This window comes from Macaca nemestrina, chromosome 5 (assembly GCF_043159975.1).
Source record: "Macaca nemestrina isolate mMacNem1 chromosome 5, mMacNem.hap1, whole genome shotgun sequence".
Lineage (NCBI taxonomy): Eukaryota > Metazoa > Chordata > Mammalia > Primates > Cercopithecidae > Macaca > Macaca nemestrina.
The window spans coordinates 13,226,835-13,250,110 of NC_092129.1; the positions used below are offsets into that span (position 1 = coordinate 13,226,835).

At 42.9% G+C, this 23,276-nt stretch overlaps 1 protein-coding gene across 18 annotated transcripts in view; it reads left to right on the forward strand.

Annotated features, from left to right (window-relative positions):
* AFG1L (AFG1 like ATPase) overlaps positions 1 to 23,276 on the forward strand; it is a 256,149-nt gene that overhangs the window by 216,057 nt on the left and 16,816 nt on the right. For 4 of the 18 annotated variants that reach the window (XM_071096259.1, XM_071096257.1, XM_071096256.1 and 1 more), the window contains exons 12-15: positions 1,780 to 1,893; positions 4,796 to 4,920; positions 8,362 to 8,500; positions 14,227 to 14,356. In XM_071096259.1, coding sequence (XP_070952360.1) covers positions 1,780 to 1,893; positions 4,796 to 4,920; positions 8,362 to 8,500; positions 14,227 to 14,307 — 459 coding nt within the window. In that variant the 3' untranslated portion in view covers positions 14,308 to 14,356. The other 14 variants (XM_071096261.1, XM_071096262.1, XM_071096263.1 and 11 more) reach the window with 10 other exon arrangements.

The following is a 23,276-nucleotide window of genomic DNA, read 5'->3' on the forward strand; positions in this document are numbered from 1 at the left end:
GAGCCCACACACATGTGACCAGGGAATCTGGAGAGGCAGGAGGCTGAGGACGCAGAGCTGGGGGATGGTGGCCCATCAGCTGTGAGTGGTTTGCCTTCCACAGACTCGACTCTACACTAATGGTGGGGAGGGCAGGGGTGGAATGAAGGGCAGGGGCCTGGAGGCTGCTGTTTTTACAGGACTAGGCTTCAAGAAGAAAACGACGGAGGGGCATGATTAGGATGGCTCATAGTGGAGGATTGAGAGACTTGTTATTTTGATATTTCAGCTAGGAATGCCTTAGAGAAAGCTTATGGCCCCCATCCCTCAGTCCTACCCCCAACCCTACCTCACCCCCACCTTTTCACTTCTTAATTGAAGGAAAAAAGAATTTATCTGGCAATATGATGGAATACTCAAACTACCCTCCTAACATTCCCTTTAACTAAACCACACATTTAGAGATTACACTCTTTATTAAAGTGTAGTCAAAACCATTTTATTTCAGAAATTGGGAGCATTAAACAGACATTATTCTATAACGTATTCATGGAGATTTGTGAAAGAAGGATAGTCCCATGTAAATAATGAAAAAGTGTCTTTGATTAAAATAACTTATAAGAGGAGATAGAAGGCCATTTGGATATGGAAAATCTAGTGTCAAATGTCAACACATGATTTTTAAGTACTGGTGTATTATTATTTAAATAATGATCTAAAAAGATAGTTATGAATCCTGAAGACAAATTCAGGACTTTTAAAACATCAAAAAGAATATGTTTTGTATTTAAACTAGTGGATATAAAAGATATAAAAGCTGTCTCCAATATATGATCACATATGAACACTCACTCAAATACTTACATAATCAAGAGATATTAATGTAAATCTTCGTCTTTTTGAAGAAGGTCCTAGCAGGATGCTAATATCACTGGCCTAATTAGAATAGCAATGCACTGAACTTAGCAGTCTGCTGTGCAGCAAAAGGGTAACTAAGCTCTTCACAGTGTCTCTGGGGAGCATCTTAGGTGCACAGACCAGCTCCAAACAGCCAGGTATAAATGTCAACATCACAGTGTAATCATCTTAGTCAGTATGTGGTGCTATACAAAATACCATAGACTGGGCAATTTATAAATAATAGGAATTTATTTCTTCCAGTTCTAGGAGGTCTGAGATCAAGGTGCCAGCAGGTTTGGGTGTTTGGTGAGGGTTACGCTCTGCTTCAGGATGATGCCTTGTTGCCGCCAGAGGGCACAAATGTTGTGTTCTTGCATGGTGGAAGGAATGGAAGGCAAAAAATGGTGAACTCCCTCCATCAAATCTTGTATAAGGGCACTGAATCCCATGGGTGAAAGCAGAGCCTCATGACTCAATCATATCCTGGAGGCCACACCTCTTAATCCTATTGCATTGTGGAGTAAGTTTCAGCATGAATTTTGGATGGGACAAAAACATTCAAACCAGAGCAGTAATGGAAAAAGCATTGGACTAAGAACTGAAGATCTGGGCTGACGTCTTGAACTGAGTCCTGTCCAGCCCTGAAGTCTCCCAATAAACCTTTGTGCCCTACTTCACAGGGTGGTAGGAGTTGTGTGGAAATATTCTGAAAAGTACTATGCAGTTTTAAAACACTGCTTTAAAGAGATAAACAATTAGGAAAAAAATATATGGACGTCTTAAAAGCAAAGATCCAAGCTTCTGTATGTGAAAAACAGATTTTTATTTTGTGAGATTTTTCTTACCTTCAACTTGTGAAATGTAAAGAGTAACACATTTACTCATTTTCTTCTATTTCAGGTGCGTGTAATTTGCTCTGCGTCGACTCCTATATCAAGCTTATTTTTACATCAACATCATGACAGTGAGTTGGAGCAAAGCAGAATACTGATGGATGATTTGGGGCTGAGCCAGGTAGGCGATATTAACATAATCTCTTTTTATTATAAAACAGCTTAATTGTTTTTGGTTTGATGCATGGCTACATTTTGAAGAAGAAATGCAGTGTATAGTTAACCATTGATTTGCTGCTTCTCCTGTAAGCCCGTGTAGCAAATTTATCATTCTCAATATCACTAAATATAGAAAATTATAAACTTAACAGTGGAGGGAATCTTAGTGGTCATATAGTTCAGTGCTCCATTTTGCATGTGATAAAAATGAAGCCTAGAGAGGTGGACTAAGGTGCCCACGGTCACACTGCTGAATAGTGGTAGGCCAGAGCTGGATGCCAAGCCACCTGCGTCTGGTTCTGGGCTTGCTCTGCTATACCATGCTGCCGTTTCTGGATATCTTTCTAAATGCTTGCTGGATTTGTAGAGTGCATGATACAGTATCCAAGCATGTGGGCTGGCTAGTCCAGGACCATGGAGTGCCTAGCAAGGTCCTGGGCTTGAAAAGAAATCCCTGATTAATCTCCCTACCTCCATTCTGCAAACATTTATGGAGTACCTGTGGGTGCCAGGCTCTGGGGACACTCTGTAGGGAACAAACAGATGCTAGCCCAGTTTTCCTGGAACTTGGAGTCTGGTGATTCACCCCAGGCCAACCAGAAGTGACTTTGCATTTTCTCCTTCTGTAAGAACGTTACGGGATGTGTTTCTTCTCACCTATCAACAATTGAAATATTAGTCAAAAGTTTACAACTATCAACACTCACCCCCTGAGGGGAGCCCAATTCTTCCAGCCCCACAGGCGAAAGACTGCCTGGAACAAGGAAACAATTCCTTATCAACCTGAGTAGAAATGAGGCATCTTCAGGAGTTTGGGAGAATGAGGCCTGTTTAGAAAGTGAACTTTCCAATATGATGACTTAAACCTATGTGTCTGTCTTAGTCTGCTATAACAAAACACCATGAACTGGGTAGCTTACAGACAACAGAAATTTATTTCTAACAGTTCTGGAGGCTGGGAAGTCCAAGATCAGGGTGCCATCTGGTGAAGGCCCACTTCCTAGTTCGTAAGCCTCTGTCTTTTCTGTACAAACCTCACACGGTGGAAGGGGTGAGGGATCTCTCTGGGGCATCTTTTATAAAGGCATTAATCTCATTCATTAGGGCTCCACCCACAAGACCTAATCAACTCCCAAAGGCTCCGCCGCCAATACTATCACCTTATGGGTTAGGATTTCAACATATGAACTTTGGATGGACACAAACATTCAGACCATAGCAGTGTAGAAATAAATAGCTGCTTATAAATCTCTGTACTGGGATCATTTGAAATGTTGGTTCTCCAAGAGCAATATTTACATCCAAATACTGTCTTTGACAATTTGAAAGAATACACTTGAGGAGCTACATGAGCTCAGTTTCTAAAGTCCTTTACATCAGGCCCCCCAGCCCCTGGGCCACAGACTGGTATTGGTTTGTGGCCTGTTAGGAACCAGGTCTCACAGCAGGAGGTGAGCAGTGGAGGAGCAAGCATTACCACCTGAGCTCCGCCTCCTGTCCCATCAGCGGCAGCATTAGATTCTCAGAGGACCGCCAACTCTGTTGTGAACTGCATGTGCAAGGGATCGAGGTTGCACGCTGTTTATGAGAATCTAATGCCTAAGATCTAAGGTAGAACAGTTTCATCCCGAAACCATCCCCCTGCCCCCGGTCCCTGGAAAAATTCTCTTACATGAAACTGGTGCCTGGTGCCAAAAGGTTGGTAAAGTTTACATCATTGACTCTTAAAATTTTTTTCCCCTAGGCTGGTGCAATGGGTCATTCCTGTAATCCTAGTACTTTGGGAGGCCGAGGTGGGCAGACTGCTTTGAGCTCGGGAGTTTAAGACCAGCCTGGGCAACATGGTGAAACACCATTTCTACAAAAAATAAAAAATAAAAAATTAGCCAGGTGTGGTGGTACATACCTGTAATCTTAGCTACTGGGGAGGCTGAGGCAGGAAGATCACTTGAACCCAAAAGGCAGAGGTTGCAGTGAGCCAAGATGGCACCACTGCACTCCAGCCTGGGTGACGGAGTGAAACCCTGTCTCAAATTCCCCTAGGATCAAGACAAAGTAAGCTCAGCAGATGGAGCCAATCATATATGAAGAAATCAGGGAATGTGACCTCAGGGCCATGAAGGTTCACAATGAATCAGTGGAGAAGATGGACTTAGGAATCCAGAATTTTTCTCTGAAAAAGCATACTAGCAAACCTCTAAGGAAAGAGAAAAATTCCAAGCCCACTTAGTGGCCACGAGTCTGTGTTGGTGTCACTAGTCTGGGGTTACCAGCCTTACAGAGATGGGGTTACTAGCCTCACAGAGACAGGGCTTCCCAACTTGGTCCTAGATGGTGGGATCAATTGTCCCAGCAGCTGAAGACTAACAACAGCCCTGGCTTTCAGCCCTGGCTTTTAGATCTCAGGCACATTCTCCAGAACCCAGACCCACTGTTCATTCGCATTTGCTCTCCTTTAGTCATTGGTTGGATTGGAAAAGGCTCTCCAGAGGTTTGTCCTTAGGGCCTCCCCATTAGGCAATGGGACCCTGTCTGGAGGCCTACACCAGCCTCTTTCTAGCTTCTCGGAACTACCGTTTTTTTTTGTTTTGTTTTGTTTAACATTACTTATTTCTGATGTACACTTCTGGAGAAAGTTTTCCCTTTTAAGTTTTCTCTCTGATAATTTGATGTGTTTACTGCCTAGCAGTTTAAATTGGTTGACTCTCTAGTCTCATTTAAGGGATTGTATATGAAAAAAAAAGTTATTAAAAAAAGGCATAATCTAAACCGGTAAGCCTAAAAAGTTTTCTTAAACCTATGCTTAGGTTCTGTAGATTTTCATTTGTGATAGCTTTAATTTAATTTGTTTGTTTTATAACCAGGATTCAGCAGAAGGACTCTCCATGTTTACTGGAGAAGAGGAAATCTTTGCATTTCAGCGCACGATTTCCCGACTCACAGAAATGCAGACTGAACAGTACTGGAACGAAGGAGACAGAACCAAGAAGTAACTGTCACTTTCACATAAATAAAACTCTAGACAAATGGTTAACGCAGGCAGAACTCCTTATTGTGGGACTTGAAGGAATCATTTTCTCATCATTAATTATGCACTTTGTCCTCTGGACCATTTTAATCTAAAATTGCTGTCAAAGATCTAGTGGATTAGTAAGTTAAACACTTAACATTTTTAGGTCTACTTTTTCTTATTTGGCCTTATTTCTGTACCATGAAATTAAAATCATCATTCCTGAAGATGAATGTAAGACCAGACATTTTAGCTTCACATTAAACCACCTGAATGAACCTTGAATGCACAAGTAAATGCAAGATGTCTGGACGCCTTCAAGCTTTGGCTGCATGGTGGTGGCACGTTAGAAATCCATCTTTTATAACGGGAGAAATGCCTTATGTTTGAATTCAAAACAAAGACAGTTTTCCAATCTGATATAAACTAAAAGGGATAATATTTTAGAATATGGGCTTATATGTGTTTTTTTTTTTTTTTTTGGTTATGAATTATAGTAAATGTCCTAGGCCTTCAGATTTCTACATAATAAAAAAATATGTTTTTAATCCTGAGATCAAGCTTAGTAGGCAGGACTTGATCTCAAGTGGTCACAGAGTCTTCTAAAAAAAAAAAATTGAGAATTATAATGAGATCAATTAAGGAGCAAGTGTCAAATTCCAGCCAACAGGCAGATCTGCAGGCAGAACTACCAACTCTGCAACCAGGAATGGGGACCAGTGAGAGAGTGTGGGCGGGGGGGTGGGTGTCAGAGTTGTAGGCACTCCGTCAGCAGAGGAGACTTCCACTCACATGGGGCCGGCTGGACCCCAGTGGACAGCAGGCTCCTTCCCACTGTCCGTAGACACTTGCTCTCCTTGCAGCATGCTGCCCCCGCCCTTGCTGCCGACTCCACCATGAGATGGACCTAATAGGAAATAGGAAAGAACGCCTGACAAGCCTGCTTCAAAGGAAATCTGATTTGTCCTTCACTGAGCTCATTTTTTGCATCTTTGAGTAAAACCTGGCTTTACTAACTATTGTCACAAAGTGGATCTTCGGCTGTGGATGAGTGTGAAAAAAAAAGAAAAAACATAAAATCCACAAAATCTAGTGAAAATTAAGCATTTAGGGGAAGGTAAGGCAGAGGTAAGTCAGTTCAATGATTACAGTGGTCAACATAAGTAAGCTCTTTGAACCTATTTGATTTATTATTTATTTATTTATTATTTATTTTTTATTTTTATATCTTGGCCACTCCAGCCATCTCCTGGCAGGTGTAGTGTGGCATGGCATGGCCCTATTTAATTTGTTAGTCAATAAGCCATCACAGTAGTCTCTTTTAGACATTAACCTAATTAAGGCAAGCAGATAGATGGATGAGTACCCAAGCCGAGAGAAGAGTTTATTTAAATCAAGCCTTCTGTCAACGAAATGTGGTTTAAAGATATTTTTATTGAAGTGAAACACAGTAATTTCAAAGAGGTTAAGTAATAGGGAAGAAAGATGGGAAATAACCACTTTGTGCCAGATTTAATGCTACATATTTACATTAGCTCAGTTAAAAAAAAATAGAAAGTGAATATTATAATCCCTGTTTAAAGATAAGAAAACTGAGGCTTGGCAAAGTTAAGTAGCTTGACCTGAGATTTACAGTTTACAACTACAAAACTCATGTACTATATTTTATACCACACTGTCTCTTACTATTTAAAAAAAAAAAGAGAGATTGTTTTAAAAATTGATTGATTTAACTCGGTGAATGAAGGTGAAGATAAATTTACAACAGAACCATTGATTTGAACTCAGTAAATATAAAATGTTTAACTTTATTCTTTAGATGTTAGCTTTTTACTTTTCCCATTCCTTTGGTAATTATTCTGTACCTTAATTTTTTAAAAAATAATGTGAATGGATAGATAGATAGATGGACAGTATGACCGATAGACAGAACTGTCCCTGAGTGTGAGTGTATGTATAAGAGTCCTCCTCTTCTACATACTTTTATAACTTTTATAACTGTTATGTTAAAAAGTTCATTTGAGGGCAGATATTGGGAATAAAGTTTCATTTTTCCATAGAAACAATCATGTAATGTTAGTTGGGGTGCTGTCCCAATGTGTAGGAGCCTATGTAATTCTCAGTGTAGCTTCCCTATAATGTCATTTTGGTACAAAAGAACTTAAACCCTGAGGGAAAAACTCAGTAGCTCAGTCTCCACCTAAGTAACTGGAGCATGTGTCCACTTCTGTGTCCCCAGTCTGCAATCTTCTTCCCCAGCTCCAGGGGCCTGGTGGGACTGGCTACAGTGGAAGAGGCTCTTTGAGCTGGGAGAGGGGTTTATGCAGAAAGTGGGGCTAGAAGGCTTTGGCTGGATCTCTGGAGGGGAGGAAGGAGTTCCATGGTGGCTGGAAATCTACAAAGTTTATTTCATAAAATAGCACGCAAGAAAAAAACCCAAGTCTTCAAGAATAGCCATCACTAGGAAACAGTGTGGTAGCTCTACTAAAAGAAAAGTAATGCCAACATGAAACGCAACCCCTAGATTGGAGAGCAACATTTCAATTTGTCTTTCTTCCAAGTCCTGCCCCTATTACATTCTCAGCATTCCAGTCTTTCTCCCTAGAAGTCTCTCAGCAAATGCTCTTTTTTTGAAATGCTTTAAATGTATACTTTGAGATGGAGGTTTGAGCTGAGTAGTGCTGTGGAAAGCTCCCATTCAATTCAAAACACAGACGGGGGATGTCTTTAGAGTCAGGAGAAAACACCATGTGCCAAGGGTGCTCTCCAAACTGATCACTGGTTCCCAGACTTAACAGAGGTCAAGCGAAGAAAAAGGAAAGCTTTTCTTAGAGAAGAAAAAGAAAAATCTTATCACTTCTCATATTTCTTTACGCAGTGTATGAGCTTATTTGCTGATATCACTAATCCTGAGATGAAAAACAGGATGGACTTAAGTAATTTTAACCTATTTCTGAGGCCGAAAAGACTGTAGCATTATTTTAATCAAATTTATGCCTTTTCAGTGGGACTTCAAAATTTAATAATAAGGCAATACTTTTATCTTCTTAATGTATATATATTTCCTGTACTTACAAGTGTGCAAATAACATAATTTTAAAATTAGTTGGAATATTGAAAAAAATTAAAATTTCACTTGTAAGATAAGTGGATGTGCTTATATCCATTTATTTATTTAAGAAACACATCATGTTTTCTGTGTCCTGGACATGGTTCTATGTGCTTTATAAACTCTTTTGATCCATGTAACAGTCTTATGAGATAGGTGCCATTATAATCATTTGATAGACAGGGAAGCTGAGACACGGAACACAGCTAAAGCAGAATCCTGAATTGCTAAAATATACGCTGAAGTCAATAAAATTAGCGAAGTGCTAACATATTACATTTTCCATTTCATTGCCTCTGTCCTGAAAACAGTATTGCTGGTCCACGTAACTGGAACCTACACTTGATGGCTGCTTTATCTGAGATTAAAAACACGCAGAAGGATTGGGCGCCTGGGTCCCTGACATTTGGGTTCCTGTTCAGTTACGGGAATCTGTCTTGCAGCAAGTCTGTAAGTTACCTTTATTAGATTTACTAATCTCAAAAGACGTCACTTGCTGGTAGGAAAGGATTTTCTTTGGAAATGAGTTTATAACTTCTTATACAGTCAGAATTAAGATGAATGTTCCCTATTGGCATATAGCAGTTCATTTTTCTGGAATAGAAAATTACAAATGTTAAAATCTGCCCTCTTGTCGAGTGTCTACTGACTCAGTCCAGCAGCTCACTAGGACCCTCACATCTGTTACCCGCGCTGGTCACTCGGTCCAGTCAAACATGCCGGTCCGCCAGCCTTTCATCTGTGCTGCATGGAGCCTTCAGTCTGTCTTGCCTGCTTGCCTAAGGGGCTTTCCGGATGTTGTGCTGAGAATTTTCCTATCTCAGGGCTGTACTTTCTGGGTTCCTGGTGGTTGATTGCTTGTCTCTAATGATGCAGTGGGAAGGGCTCGAGATCCAGCATTGGAAAATTCAGTTCTGCTCATTATTGTTTTGTCACCTCAACCAAGATAGTGCTCTGAGCCTCAGTTGTGTCATCTTATAAATGGGAATCATAATGCCCATTTCATAGAGTTACTATGAGGATTGTTGGTGAAAAGCGCTTTGCAAATGGCAAAGGATTAAACGATTAAACGAACATCAGTTGTCATTGATACTAATGATTATGATCATAAATCCTACTTTCTACTTTGTGTTATAGCCTTTTGAGGAACGCAAAACAGAAGACACATTCCAACCACTGGTTTCTAACAGAAGGGAAAAGATACTCATTAAATGGCTAGACACCAAGAGCATGTGGGTCTGGCTTAATGAGATGCTGGAGAAGGTTGTTAAATTCAAATCCATGTTTTCAGGATTAATACAGAAATTAATTGTTGTTTGGTGAACATCAAAGATTTCCCAGAAATAGGGCACCATCTTGTGGTCAGTAGGATAAACTGACAGGAAAAAAAAGTCCAGTGGTTCTCAATGCTACACATTCCTAGGCCTAGGTCCACCTCCAGGGTCAGGTGTGGTGAGTCAGATGTGTGGCCCCAGCATCAGCACTTGTTAATGTTCCTCGTAAGATTCTAAGGTGCAGCAGGGTTGATCACCGCCAATCAGGCAGGCCGTGGAGCTCTTGCCTATGACTACACAGCCGGTAAGCACAGACAGCCCTGCCTGCAGCTGGTTCCTGACTCTGGGCGCCTGATGCAGAGACCACGGCACTTTCCAGGGAGTAGAGGCTGTTGCTGTGATTCCTGGAGCCCAGGTCATCAGCACACTGGCACACACAAAGGTACCTCCCAGAGCCCACCCCTCTCCTCCCTGGAGACCTGCGCTCCTCTGCCTTTCTTATCCACCCACACTAATAACGTCAAAATAGGTAACCATGCAGCACTTCCTAGTTTACAAAGCACTTTAGGAGGCCAAGGCGGAAGGATCATTTGCTCCTACCATATCCGTCGTCCACAGCAAATTCTGCGAGGAGATGTGATTATCCTACTACCCATGAGGAAACCGGGGCACTCGGGGGGGTAAGTGGTTTCACAAACATATCGAGTAAGCACATGTCTTTTGGATCCCAACCCTGTGCTCTGCAGCCCTCCTGGTAGTAGTAGTAATAGTAGCCCCCATTCTAAAGTCATCGTGGTCTTGAGGCTGGAACAGGAAAGATGTGGGTGTCGGGGCATGCACAGGGGTGTTGTTTTGCACAGCCCCATATGTGATAGCAAATAATTGGAATCACAGTGGCTGGCAAACCGAAATATTTAATCTTCACAATAATTCTGGGAAAGGAGATATTGTTCTTAGAGAAGGGGTTAGAGCTTGAAGAAAATAAGGAATTCCATTGTGGCTATCAAACATTTCAATCTCAGGACTCTCTCTCTCTCTGTCTATTCATTTATTTATTTACTTTGAGATCGTGGAGTGCAGTGGCACAATCATGGCTCACTGCAGCCTTGACTTCCCCGGCTCAAGTGATCCTCCCACCTCAGCCTCCCAAGTAGCTGGGACTACAGGTGTGCACCACCATGCTCAGCTAATTTTTAAATTTTTTTAAAAAACACAGATGGGCTCTGGCTATGTTGCCAGGGCTGGTCTCAAACTCCTGGGCTCAAGTGATCCTCCTGCCTCAGCCTCCCAAAGTGCTGGAATTATAAGCATGAACCACCACATCTGGCCCTACTTTCCACTTTCAAAATGCTTGCAGACCCCAAAGAGCTTTTATGTGGGTGGGATGTATAATCACCAGTATCAGAAATCAAACAGAGAAATTGTTAGATATTTAATTCATTTAAAAATAACAATAAGCATACAAAATATTACCTAAATAGCATTATGAAAAGTAACAGCATTTTCCAAAACAAGAAACAAGTTAGTGAGAAAAGTGGCATTGTTTTAAATTGTTGCCAATGTCCGGGTTAGTAAAATACAGCCAGATTCTCATACGTGCCTTTGCATTCAATCTGTTGGAATCTCACACATCATGTAGCTCCTGAAAAAATCAACTGTGTGCATGTGGGAGAATGAGAGAGAAAGGCAAATAATGTCTTAGTGGTTTTATGGAAACTGACTTTCACCTCATGGACTCACCAAGAGTCACAGGTCCCTCCAGGGTCCCTGGACCACACTTGGACAAGGCTGAGTTTATTGCTAATGGGATGAAGGATTCCCATGTGCCCACTGGAGCCCACTGGTAAGAGCTGGTATTGGCAACTGGAGTGGAGAGAGGGTCCTAAGCATGGGAAGGGTGGGGCCAAGCTAGATGGGAATTTGAATATAGGAGGAGATGGTAGCCAGTCTACCCATTGAGACCTCCTAGCCACTGCCTCACTTCATCCTCATTGTTGCCTGCTGCTCTGAGCCCTAAGCACTTTGCCAGCCCAGCCCCAACCTTGCAACTCTCTTCTCTAGCTTCTCCTCCTGTGTCTCAGCTCTTCCTTCTCTGAAAGCTTCTGGTTCCTTTTCCTTTTCTCACCATCTAAGTTCTTTCTTGGATCCACATAAAAATGCTAATTATAAAAAACAACACCCAATATTACACAAAGTCCTTTCACACATAACGTCTTTTTCACACTCTTTTCTTGATGTCCATAGCAACAAATACCAGCTGATGCCAGTTATTCTCAAGTGTGTCTTCCCATCCCTGAATCCACCAGTCTCCTGTTCTGTACTTCCAATTGCCTGCTGGATCTCTCCTCTTGAATGCTGCTTAAACTCAGTGTGTCTCAAATAGTACTCAACCCAATCCTCCACACTGAAATATCTTCTTGCAATGGTACACTTTTTGCAATGATACTGTCTCAGGCACTCACACAGCTGCAGTACTCTAATACTTTGCCACTGGCAGTCAACAAGAGCCAGTGATGTTGGGAACAGAAAAGAAAGGATAAACATTGGAATCATGTTACATGTTGCAGAAAGGGTCCAAGATAAGTATCAGTGCAGGGCAGGACTTGGAGAATGGTTAGTTATTGGAATGAATGGCAAACCCAACAATCTGAAGACAAGAGCAGGTTAAGCAAAGGTGATCCCAGGACTTTCAGCCTGTCCTGAGTGTTTCTACAGTGATGGGATCAGTTCTGGAGTCTCCCAGTCCTCATTATCCACCTGGGGGCTGAGGATAAGACTCCAGAGAGTCCTAGGACAAGCTGGCCTTTGGGAATGCAGTAGACAGTTCTCATTTCACTGATTCACTCTTTAATTTATTGAATAAACACTGTCAAGTGCTTCTTATGACAAGGCACTCTGCTAGATGCTCTGTGGGACATGATGAAGTTTAAAGCTTTCTTTAAAAGAAAGAAAAAAAAAGTCATTATTTTGTCCAGGCACAGTGGCTCATGCCTGTAATCCCAACACTTTGGGAGGCCAAGGTGGGGGGATCACTTGAAGCCAGGAGTGAAAAGAAAGAAAAAGGAAAAAGAAAAAAAGTGATCATTTGAATAGGAGAATTTATATGTTGATTATATTGCTCCTTAAAGAAAAGTCAGCAATTTAAATCAAAATTAAAGCTTGAATCTCTAAAACTGGCTAACCTCATCTGGAACATGTGGCTCCCCCTTGCCCCTAAGATCACCTTCTCCGTAGTCTACCAGGCTAGCATGAGCCACACCTGTTCAGTTTTCCAACTCTCAGCGAAGAGAAAGACTTCATTAATATTTGAGGGATACAGGCCAGGTACAGTGTCTCACACGTGTAATCCCAGCACTTTGGGAGGCTGAGGCAGGTGGATCGCTTGAGGTAAGGGGTTCAAGACCAGCCTGGCCAACATGGTGAAACCCCATCTCCACAAAAAACATGAAAATTAGCCAGGCATGATGGTGCGTCCCTATAATCCCAGCTTCTCAGGAGGCTGAGGCAGGAGAATCACTTAAACTCAAGAGGCAGAGGTTGTAGTGAGCTGAGACTGCGCCATTGCACTCCAGCTTGGGCAACAGAGTGAAACTCTCAAAAAAAAAAAAAAAAAAAATATATATATATATATTTTGGGGATATAGATAATAAATTCAGAAAATACCTGGAATCGAGATGATATGGCTAATCAAATTTAATGTGATCATCTTCAGCATGAATCTCCACTTTGTTTCAGCTCCCCCTCCAGATTCCAGACACCTCTTCTATCCCCCTCCACAAGACGATACTCGTAGACACACATATACCTCTGAGTGCTTCCTGGAAAGGGCAGAATCCAAAGAGAAGCGTCTTCTGCAGCATGACAGTCACCGCTAGAACTTGCCCATAACCAGTTCTCTCTTTCTAAGCACACGGCGGCTCACACTTTCTGGCCCCGTGGCAGTTAGGCAAGGCCATGTGACTACTTCTGAGCAGTTAGTTGGCAGTGAGTGGAAGTGATGTGACATATGTGTCATTTCCAAGGTGAAGCACTTACTAGCTGGCTTGAGAGCTTCTAGATCTCTTTTCTTCTGCATGGAAAACCTGCAAATACCATGTTGAGACAGAGACACCCAAGATAAAATAGCCTGGAAGGCTGAGCCTCCACATGGAAATACCAAACCACCCATGGCAAATGCTGTGTGAGCAAGAAATAAAATTACATTCTGTTTTTCCTTGGAGAAATAAGGGAAAAAATAAAAATATATTACATTCTAATAAACCATGGAGACCTTTGGTGTTATTTGTTATGGCAGCATAATCCAGCTTGTCTTGACTATACACCAGCCGGCTGGCCGGCCAGCCCCTTCAGGGTCTGTTTCTTGTCTGAGAACCTGACCCTTCCTTGGGAACTGACACTAAGAATGGCTGCTCTCCTTGGCTTCATCTCCAGACCCACGTGGCTTGTCTCTAGAGGGCTTAGCAATAGCAACACAACTTTCTATTGCCCCAAACCTCAACATTCACACATGTGCTATAACTGCCCCCAAGAATCCCCCTGCATCCCTTCACTTCCAATACTTTTTTACTTGGGTTTTGTGTTTTTTGGGTCACAGTGAAAATATTAGGTGGAAAGGTTTAAATGTATCCGATGACTTTAAACCCGACTTTGATACTCAAGTGGGCAAGAAAGCTGCTTGCAATTCTTCAGGGCTTGGACTTGAGCCATCAGTTGTTTAAAACTCTAAGCAGATGCAAGTTATAAAAAACATTTATTCACATATGAAGTCTGCATCCAGAGAAAACCATTTTCAGAGCTGAAATAATCTAACCAAAGAAGAATAGGCAGGGTATAAAATCAAGCAGTGCCAAGGCACATGCTTACCCCGACCCAAAAGGAATCCAGCCATTTCATTCCTCCAGCAGGTGGCGATCCAGAGGCATCCTGAGAGAAGGGGCAGGCAGGAAGAACAGAGCACCACTAGGAGTCAGGAGTGTATCTGAGATCCTGTACTGCTACTAACCGTATAAAACCTCATGCACATAACTGTGGGTAAGTCACTTAATGTTACTCTTTGGGCCTCATCTAAGACCTTTATTTCTGTGAAGCTCTGATGATATATAATTTGATCAAACGGTGTATACAGATGGCCCGTAAGCACACGAAAAGATGCTCAGTATCATGACTCATTAGGGAAATGCAAATCAAAATCACTGTGAGACACCACTTTACACTACTAGGATGGTTAGAATCAAAGAGATGGAGAATAAAAAAGGCTGGCAAGGATGTGAAGAAATTGGAACCCTCATACGCTGCTGATGAAAATGTAAAATGGTGTAGCTTTGGGAAACAGTTTGGCAGCTCCTCAAAATATTAAGCATCTAGCAATTCTATTCCTAGATACCTAAGAGAAATAAAAATATATATCCGCACAAAAACTTGTGCATGAATGTTTGCAAAAGATTATTATATTAGCCCCAAAGTGAAAACCCAAATGTCCACTACCTGGTGAATGGATAAACATGATGTGGCATTACATATAAAGTAGTAGTATCCAGCAATGAAAATGAAGTCCTGATACGTGCTGCTACAAGGATGGACCTTGAAAATATTATTCTAAGTGAAAGAAGCCAATCATGATGGGCCCACATATATATGGCTCCATGTGTGTGATATGTCAAGTAGGCAAATCTGTAGCGATAAAGAGTAGGGCCTGGGGGTGAGGGCAGGAATGAGGAATAATTGCTAATGGGTACAAGATTTCTTTTAGGGATAATGAAAACATCTGAAATTAGATTGTAGTGGTGATCGCAAAACTCTGTGACTACACTAAAAATCGCTGAACTGTGTGCCTTACCTGGTTGGATTTTATGGTATGTGAATCAAGCTATTAAAAAATCGAGACCACAGTGAAACCCCGTCTCTACTAAAAATACAAAAAATTAGCCGGGCGCAGTGGCGGGCGCCTGTAGTCCCAGCTACTCAGGAGGCTGAGGCAGGAGAATGGCGGGAACCCGGGAGGTGGAGCTTGCAGTGAGCCGAGATTGCGCCACTGCACTCCAGCCTGGGCAACAGCGTGAGACTCCGTCTCAAAAAAAAAAAAAAAAAAAAATAGTGTACAGGGCTGGGCACGGTGGCTCATGCCTGTAATCCCAGCAATTTGGGAGGCCGAGGCGGGTGGATCACTTGAGGCCAGGAGTTCAAGACCAGCCTCGCCGACATGGTAAAACCCTGTCTCAAAATACAAAAATTAGCTGGGCATGGTGGCACACCATCTGTAATCTCAGCTACTCAGGAGGCTGAGGCACGAGAATTGCTTGAACCCAGGAGGTGAAGGCTGCAGTGAGCTGAGATCGCGTCACTGCACTCCAATCTGGGTGATGGAGTGAGACTCTGTCAAAAAAAAAGTGTACAGATATTCACCAGTCATTCATTCATTCATCATTTACTTGCTGTCTACTCTGTGCCAGGAGCTGGGCACACTGAGAATAATGAGACAAACTCCCTCACCATGACAGGCTTGTGATCTTTTAGGGACAACACATAGACATAATGTGGTAAGTGTCAAGGAAGAGCCTCGCCCAGGTATTCTGGGAAGACCAGGGCACTCAAGTCAGCCAGGAAATGTAGTAAAAGGCATAGAACGGACCGAGGGACAAACACTGTGCTCGGGAGGAGAGATGCAGAATGACAAAACCCATCGCTAGTCTCCAGGAGATGAAAAGGGTTGAGAGAGAGCACCAGTGCAGGGCCAAGTGTCATCCATACAACGAGAAATTACAAAGTGCTCTGGCAATTCAGAAGAGGGAGTTATAATGAGTGTTATTCTTCTGAATGTTCAGAGAGAAATTAGACATAATTTGGTCCTTCAAGACGTAACAATTCCCCTTTAGAACCCAAAATTCAGGGTGCACAGTGTAAAAACTGCTGCTATCATCAAAATGTGTCCCTCATTTTGCACTAATAACCTATCATATTTTAACCAAACTCTGAAAAGGCAGAATATTAAATTCAATTGCTAAAGAAGTATCAGTTGATTTCTATTGATTAGAGCAACTTGATTATCGAGTTTGTAGAATTAAAAATAATTGCTTATGCTTTTGTGGTACTGACATAATTAAACTGAACAGCACAAAAATAATGCTCAAACCATGACAAAGCAACTTTAAGTTTGGGGCAAAATATGTATGATGTATGGATGAGCTAAACTCCCACCTTACAATCACCACTTTGTAGCCCATAGTTACACGTGGGGAATAAGGAACAGAAGGGGCCAGGTGTGATAGCTCAAGCCTGTAATCCCAGCACTTGGGGAGGCCAAGGCAGGCGGATCACCTGAGCTCAAGAGTCCAGCCTGGGCAACATGGTAAAACCCCATCTTTACAAAAAATACAAAAATTAGCCGGGCATGGTGGTGCACTCCTATAATCCCAGCTACTCAGGAGGCTGAGGCAGGAGAATCGCTTGAGCCTGGGAGGCAGAAGTTGCAGTGAGCTGAGATCGCACCACTGCACTCCAGCCTGGGTGACAGAGCGAAACTCTTTATCAATGAAAGAAAGGAAAAGGAAGAAAGAAGAGAGAGAGGAAGGAAGGAAGGAAGGGAGGGAGGGAGGGAGGGAGGGAGGGAGGGAGGGAGGGGAGGGAAGGGAAGGAAGGAAGGAAGGAAGGAAGGAAGGAAGGAAGGAAGGAAGGAAGGAAGGAAGGAAGGAAGGAAGGAAGGAAAGAAAGAGAAGAAAGAGAGAGAGAAAGAAAGAAAGAAGAAAGAAAAAGAGAGAAAGAAAGAAGAAGGAAGAGAGGACCTGCTGTGGTGGTTGGGAGGGGACTCCCTCATGGAGATGGAGAAGGAGCGGGCAGAATATTGGCACTCAGAGCTCTTGTCATAGCATAAGTCAGAGGGCCCCAGAGCAACCTGATGACAGCTAAGGGCAGGTCCCTCTTCCTGCTGTGACCCAGGGCACCGTCCTTATTCAGGCTGACCTGGATCTGCAGCCTATGTGTGCTCTCTAGACCCACCTTGACTCTTGGTTTGGGGAAGGCTTTCTCCTCCAAGGCTCTGGTTTGTCCCCAGTTTGTGCCACTGAGTTTTGGTCCCCTTCAACTCTGCCTCAAGGCTAGAATTTATGCCCCAGGGGGTGGGGGTGGGGAGGGTGTCCTCAGCCTGCTGTTTACCTCAGCCCCCATTTACATCCTCTGCAGAGCCAAACCTCCTTTCTGTGTTAGTTCATTCTTTCCAAGCTCCATGTGTGGCAGAAGGGTCCGGAATGGGATCAAGAGAGGCTGGCTAGGTTCTCAGCTCCATGATGGGCAAAGCCGTTAGTATGGAGCTTGGCTTCCTCACTCGTCCAGCTTCGTCTGGAGTCAGACCTGGGTTAAATGCCTGCTGTGTGACCTGGCGTGTTAGCCAAAGTTGCTCAACCTTCATCTCCCCATTTGTAAAATGGGGGAAAGAATACCAACCTTGCCGGGTGCTGTGGGCATCCGAGATCATTACTCATAGCGCCCAGCACCGCGCAGACATTCATTAGCCAGCAATTGTTATCTATGATTGTCCTCAAACTCCCTTCCTGTTCTGAGAGAGATGCTGGGTCACAGGTCTCCCATTCTTCGGGCTGGCATTTCAGTTCCATCTGGAAGATGAGTAGAGGCAGCCCTGAGGAACCTGCCCAGGGGCTCAGAGGCATGGATGATGGCCAGATGTCACTCCTCCATTCCCATTCTTGGACCCTGGCCTGGGGTAGCTCGGCCTCCACCTTCTGTCTTCTCTGCGCAGCACTCACGGCCCTTCATGTTTGCATGTGTGCCTTCTGCTCCCTCTGCCTACATGAAGCCGAATGGAGGGTGCGCTTTGGGTCCTCCTCCCAGTGCAAACCTTCACCTGTGAGACAGACTGCAAAGGGCCGAGGGTAATCTGCAGCTTGGTGACGTGAACCACCAGTCTCATTCTCTAAGCTAGTCTCATTCTCTAAGCTGAGGCCCTAACCTTTTGTTGTCATGGGCTCCACCAAGAAGCTGAGGATGAATGCTCAGAAATCTCCACTCTAACCAAGTTCTACACAAATATCCACTGAGATTTTGCATAGATTCTCCAGGGGCCCATGACCACAAGTTCAGACGCCTGAACTCTGGTACCTCCTCGTGTGTGTGTGGCAGCCTCTTGCAGGGGCTTGGTGCTCACCTGCTCTCTGGAAGATTAACAAAGTCAGGGTGTTGGTTTTTCCAAGGGCTGAGTCACTGCGGTTGGAAGTAGTGAGGGTGACCGGTACGACCCTCCTATCAGGTAGGGAGGACTGAGGGTCCTCAGCCACCCAAGAGGCTCCTGAAGAGGGCGCCCTAAGGTGCCGGCATGCTGGACATGATCATTTATTAGGAGAATCTGACCAAATATGTCATTATATTACATGTCAGAACATTATACTCAGCACATTCTCGGCAAAAGCGTTCACTTCTTTAAGACTATTTTCCTCACACTACTGAGCTCTCAAGCAAGTTGAGTTTGCCATTGATACTGTTTGCTGGATGATAATTAAGGATGACTTACTACATTGTTCCCCAAACCTAGTGAGCCATCAGAACCACCTGGGAAGCTGATACAGACTATTCAGCCCCATGCCAAACTTATTGAACTTGGATCTTCTTTGGAGAGACCCAAAAAACTGTATTTTTAAAATAAGTGTCATCAGTGAACCTAATGATTAGCTAAGATTAGGAAACAAGGACTCAACATTGAGTAACATTTAACTTTCCTAAAGAAGGTTTTTTTTTTGTTGTTTTTTTGGTTTTTTTTTGGGTGTCTTACTCTGTCACCCAGGCTGGAGTACAGTGGCACGATCATGACTCGTTGCAAGCTCAAGTCCAACCTCCTGGGCTCAAGTGATCCTCCCACCTCAGCCTCTCAAGCAGCTGGGACTACAGGCACACACCACCATGTCCGGCTAATTTTTTTTTTTTTTTTTTTTGAGACGGAGTTTTGCTCTTGTTGCCCAAGCTGGAGTGCAATGGTGCCATCTAGGCTCACTGCAACCTCCGCCTTCCAGGTACAAACGATTCTCCTGTCTCAGCCTCGCAATTAGCTCAGATTACAGGCATGCACCACCACACCTGGCTAATTTTTTGTATTTAGTAGAGACGGGGTTTCACCATGTTAGGCAGGCTGGTTTCAAACTCCTGACCTGAGGTGATCCACCTGCCTCAGCCTCCCAAAATGCTGGGATTACAGGGTGGCACCTGGCTGGCTACTTTTTTTTTTTTTTTAATTTTGTAGAGACAGGTCTTCCTATGTTGCCCAGGTTGGTCTCAAACTCCTGGGCTCAAGTGGTCCTCCAGCCTTGGCCTCCCAAAGTGCTGGGATGACAGGCATGAGCCACCAAGTCTGGCCTAATAAAATTGTTTGAGAAATCAAATAATTGATGTTATATCCCCAAAGTTTTAAAAATATATTTATTAGTTTGATCACTGTTCTCTGACAATTTAAGGCAGCTTTGAGAGGTACATGAAGCACAGTAAGTTTTTTTTTTTTTTTTTTTTTTTTAACTGAAGCTAAAGAAATGAGGCAAAGTAGATTGAAATAGGCATTAAACTAAAACTGCCTGGTAACCTCACACATCAAGTTTCATTGGAGCAATCCCACTCTTTTATATTTCTGTCTCACTCCCCCTCTCTCTTTTTCCATTAAGTGGTTTTGAGGTCCTCTCAAGTGAGGCCATTTCATCAAACTAGCCTTTATAACAAAGTACTTTAAGAGGACCAGGGTGAAGCTACTCACTCCGTTTTTAAGGTCAGTGATCACAGCAGCCCTGACCCTTATAGTCTAGTGTGGAGGTGGTGGGTGGAGTGGGGGAGGCAGATAGTAAACAAATCACCATAAAAATAAATGAGACAACATCATGGTGTGTTTAGGACTGAGACAAAAATGCAGAAGGGTGCTGGGCTGGAGAGTGCCCGGGGCGCCCTGCGATCAGATGGTCAGAGAAGGCCTCTGAGGAGATAGCTTCTGTGTGGAGCCCTGCAGGGCATGGGGCCCAGCTGGGTGACCCTCGGGGCAGAGCATTTTAGTCAGAGGGAAGCTAGCGCAAGGGCCGAAAGGCAGGGTTGTGTTTGGGGTATGGGAGGAAGAGTAAGAAAATCTGTGAGTTGGCAACTAATGGCCTTTTTCCCCAGCTGGGTAAAAAGTATTATCAAAAACCCAATGTATCTGGAATACTGTAGCGAGTGCTACTGTCACATCCCAGGCCACCACCTATGGATTTTTGTTTGTCCTTGAGAGCGACCTGGTGAGGTCTTTGCCCTTCCTCCTCCCTCTGTACTTTTCCCCGATGGGTGCTCCTCTTTGATGGCATCTCCAAAGCTTCACCTCATCACCTTTTCTTAGTCCTTTTCCTCTTGCTGCCATAGTACAAAAGCCTATACCACTGAGCAGAATGCCACCTCCTCCAGGAAGCCTTTCTCAGTGCTAGGCAGCATGAACCAGCAGGAAGCGTCTTTGCTGCAGTCTCCCACAGCACTCTGCGAGTATTTCTCCAGCAGCTCTTGCTTCTCTCTACCCTGGACTGTATGGCATGTCTTGCAAACACCTCTCATCCCAGTACCTCAGGCAGCCTCAGGAATGGGATCTGGGCTTTATTCTTCACTGTGTCCCACCTACGCTGGGTCCGCGTGGACATCTGCAAATTATAGGGCTTATTGGCTGTTCACAGCCAGTTCCTGAAGCCAGTGTCATGGAGCAGCTGAGCTTTGCTCACCCTGGGTTAGGTGCTTGGGAGGGATGAGAAGGACAAGGCACAGCTGTTGCTCTTAAGAAGCTTAGAAATCTCTGGTGGTGGGGGCGGGCAGGCAGGCAAGGCTAGCACGCTTACAGTACCAGTGTGGGGCCGTGGTCGCCAGACTGAGGCAGGAGGGGCACACCACAGAGCACTTGACGGCCACGGGGACCCAGCAGGAAGAAAGCATAAGAAATTCTATTTTGTTGTATTAGTGATCTGAAAAATTAGAAATAAAAATTGTTTTACCATTTTTGCCATCTGGATGGTCCTTAGCACCTCTCTGTCCATTGTGAGCCAGCCATGGTCTAACATCTTTCATCCCCAAGGAGACGTGGCATTCGTAATGCTGAGGCCTCGAGGATGGCATCCTTACTTGTGCACTCACCTGCAGTGAGTCACCTCACACTACAGTTTACGTGCTACAGGATGTTATGGACATGACTAATTTTATAAAGACAGGACTTTAAGAAATTTTTTTAAACTTTTTTCTTTCCCATTAACTTTTACAGAAGTCACAAGATCTTTATAGCAGAATCTTTACATTATTTTGTAAATGAAATGGTGGGGGTAGGGGTGGCCATGACAATCTTTTGTACCACATAAAGGTTTTTGGATTGCTCATGACAGTGTATAAATGAATTGTTGGACTTAAAGATGAATTATGCACTTTCTTTGAAAAACAATTTTTAAAAACCTTGATTGTCCTAAATTTGCTGACCTTTCCTATAGGAAGTGGTTCACTAGTATGCTACTATAAGTATTTTTAAAATTAGTACTTTCAAGATATGGGTGATTTTATTTATTTATTTATTTATTTATTTATTTATTTATTTATTTTTGAGACAGACTTGTGCTCTTGTCGCCCAGGCTGGAGTGCAGTGGCAGATCTCGGCTCACTGCAACCTCTGCCTTCCGGGTTCAAGTGATTCTTCTGCCTCAGCCTCCCGAGTAGCTGAGATTACAGGCATGCGCCACAACGCCCAGCTAACTTTGTATTTTTAGTAGAGATGGAGTTTCTTCATGTTGATCAGGCTGGTCTTGAACTCGTGACCTCAAGTGATCCACCCACCTCAGCCTCCCAAAGTGCTGGGATTATAGGCATGAGCCACCATGCCTGGTCAGGTGATGTTTTTTAACAAGAGAAAGAAATGCCCTTACAACATCTGTGACTGCTGCTAGAAAAAGAATATATAGGCATCTCAAAATGTTGCATCATGATGTGATTTGTGGCCAAAAATTATATTAGGTATTATTTATTTTAAAGCTCCCACATCTGCACACAAAAGGATAATAAAAAAAGACTGAACTGTACACACATAAATTTCACAACTTAAATGAAATGGATTTATTCCTTGAAAAGCACAAACCACTGAAACACACCAAATAGGAAATAGATAATCTGAATAGCCCTATAACTATTAAGGAAATTAAATTACTAACTAAAAACCTTCCAAAAAAAGAAGTCTCCAATCCCAGGTGATCTCCCCAGAGAATTCTATCAAATGTTCAAAAAAGAAGTAACACCAAGTTCTACTCAATGTCTTTCAGAAAATCGCAGTCTCTTTCAGAGGTAACACTTCTCAATTCATTTTATGATACACAAACATTTTATGATACAATTCATTATGATACACAAACCAGAGACAGTATGAAAAAATAAATCCAAAGATCAATATCCCTCATTAGTGTAGATACAAAAATCCTCAGCAAAATATTAGCAAATATAATTCAGCAATATATAAAAAGAATTATACACTATAATCAAGAACAGTGTATTTCGGGATGCAGGGCTGGTCCAATCTAAGACCCAGACTAAGGCAAGGATGTCTATTCTCTTAAGTCTTATACAGTATAGTAGAGTTGAAGTTCTAGCTTGTACAATAAGGCAAGAAAATGCAAACAGATCAGAAAGGAAGGAAGGAAGGAAGGAAGGAAGGAAGGAAGGAAGGAAGGAAGGAAGGAAGGAAGATAAAAAACCTATCCCTATTTGCAAGTGCTATGATTGTCTATGTAGGAAATTGAAAAAAAATATACAAAAAGTTTCTAAAACTAATAAACAAGTTCAGCAAAGTCATAGGATACAAGATAGACATATAAAAGTCAAGTGTGTTTCTATATATTGGCAATGAATACATGGATACTAAAATTAAAAATATGATACCATTTACAATTGCCAAAAAAAGAAAAAGAAAAAGTACTTTGGTCCAAATCTA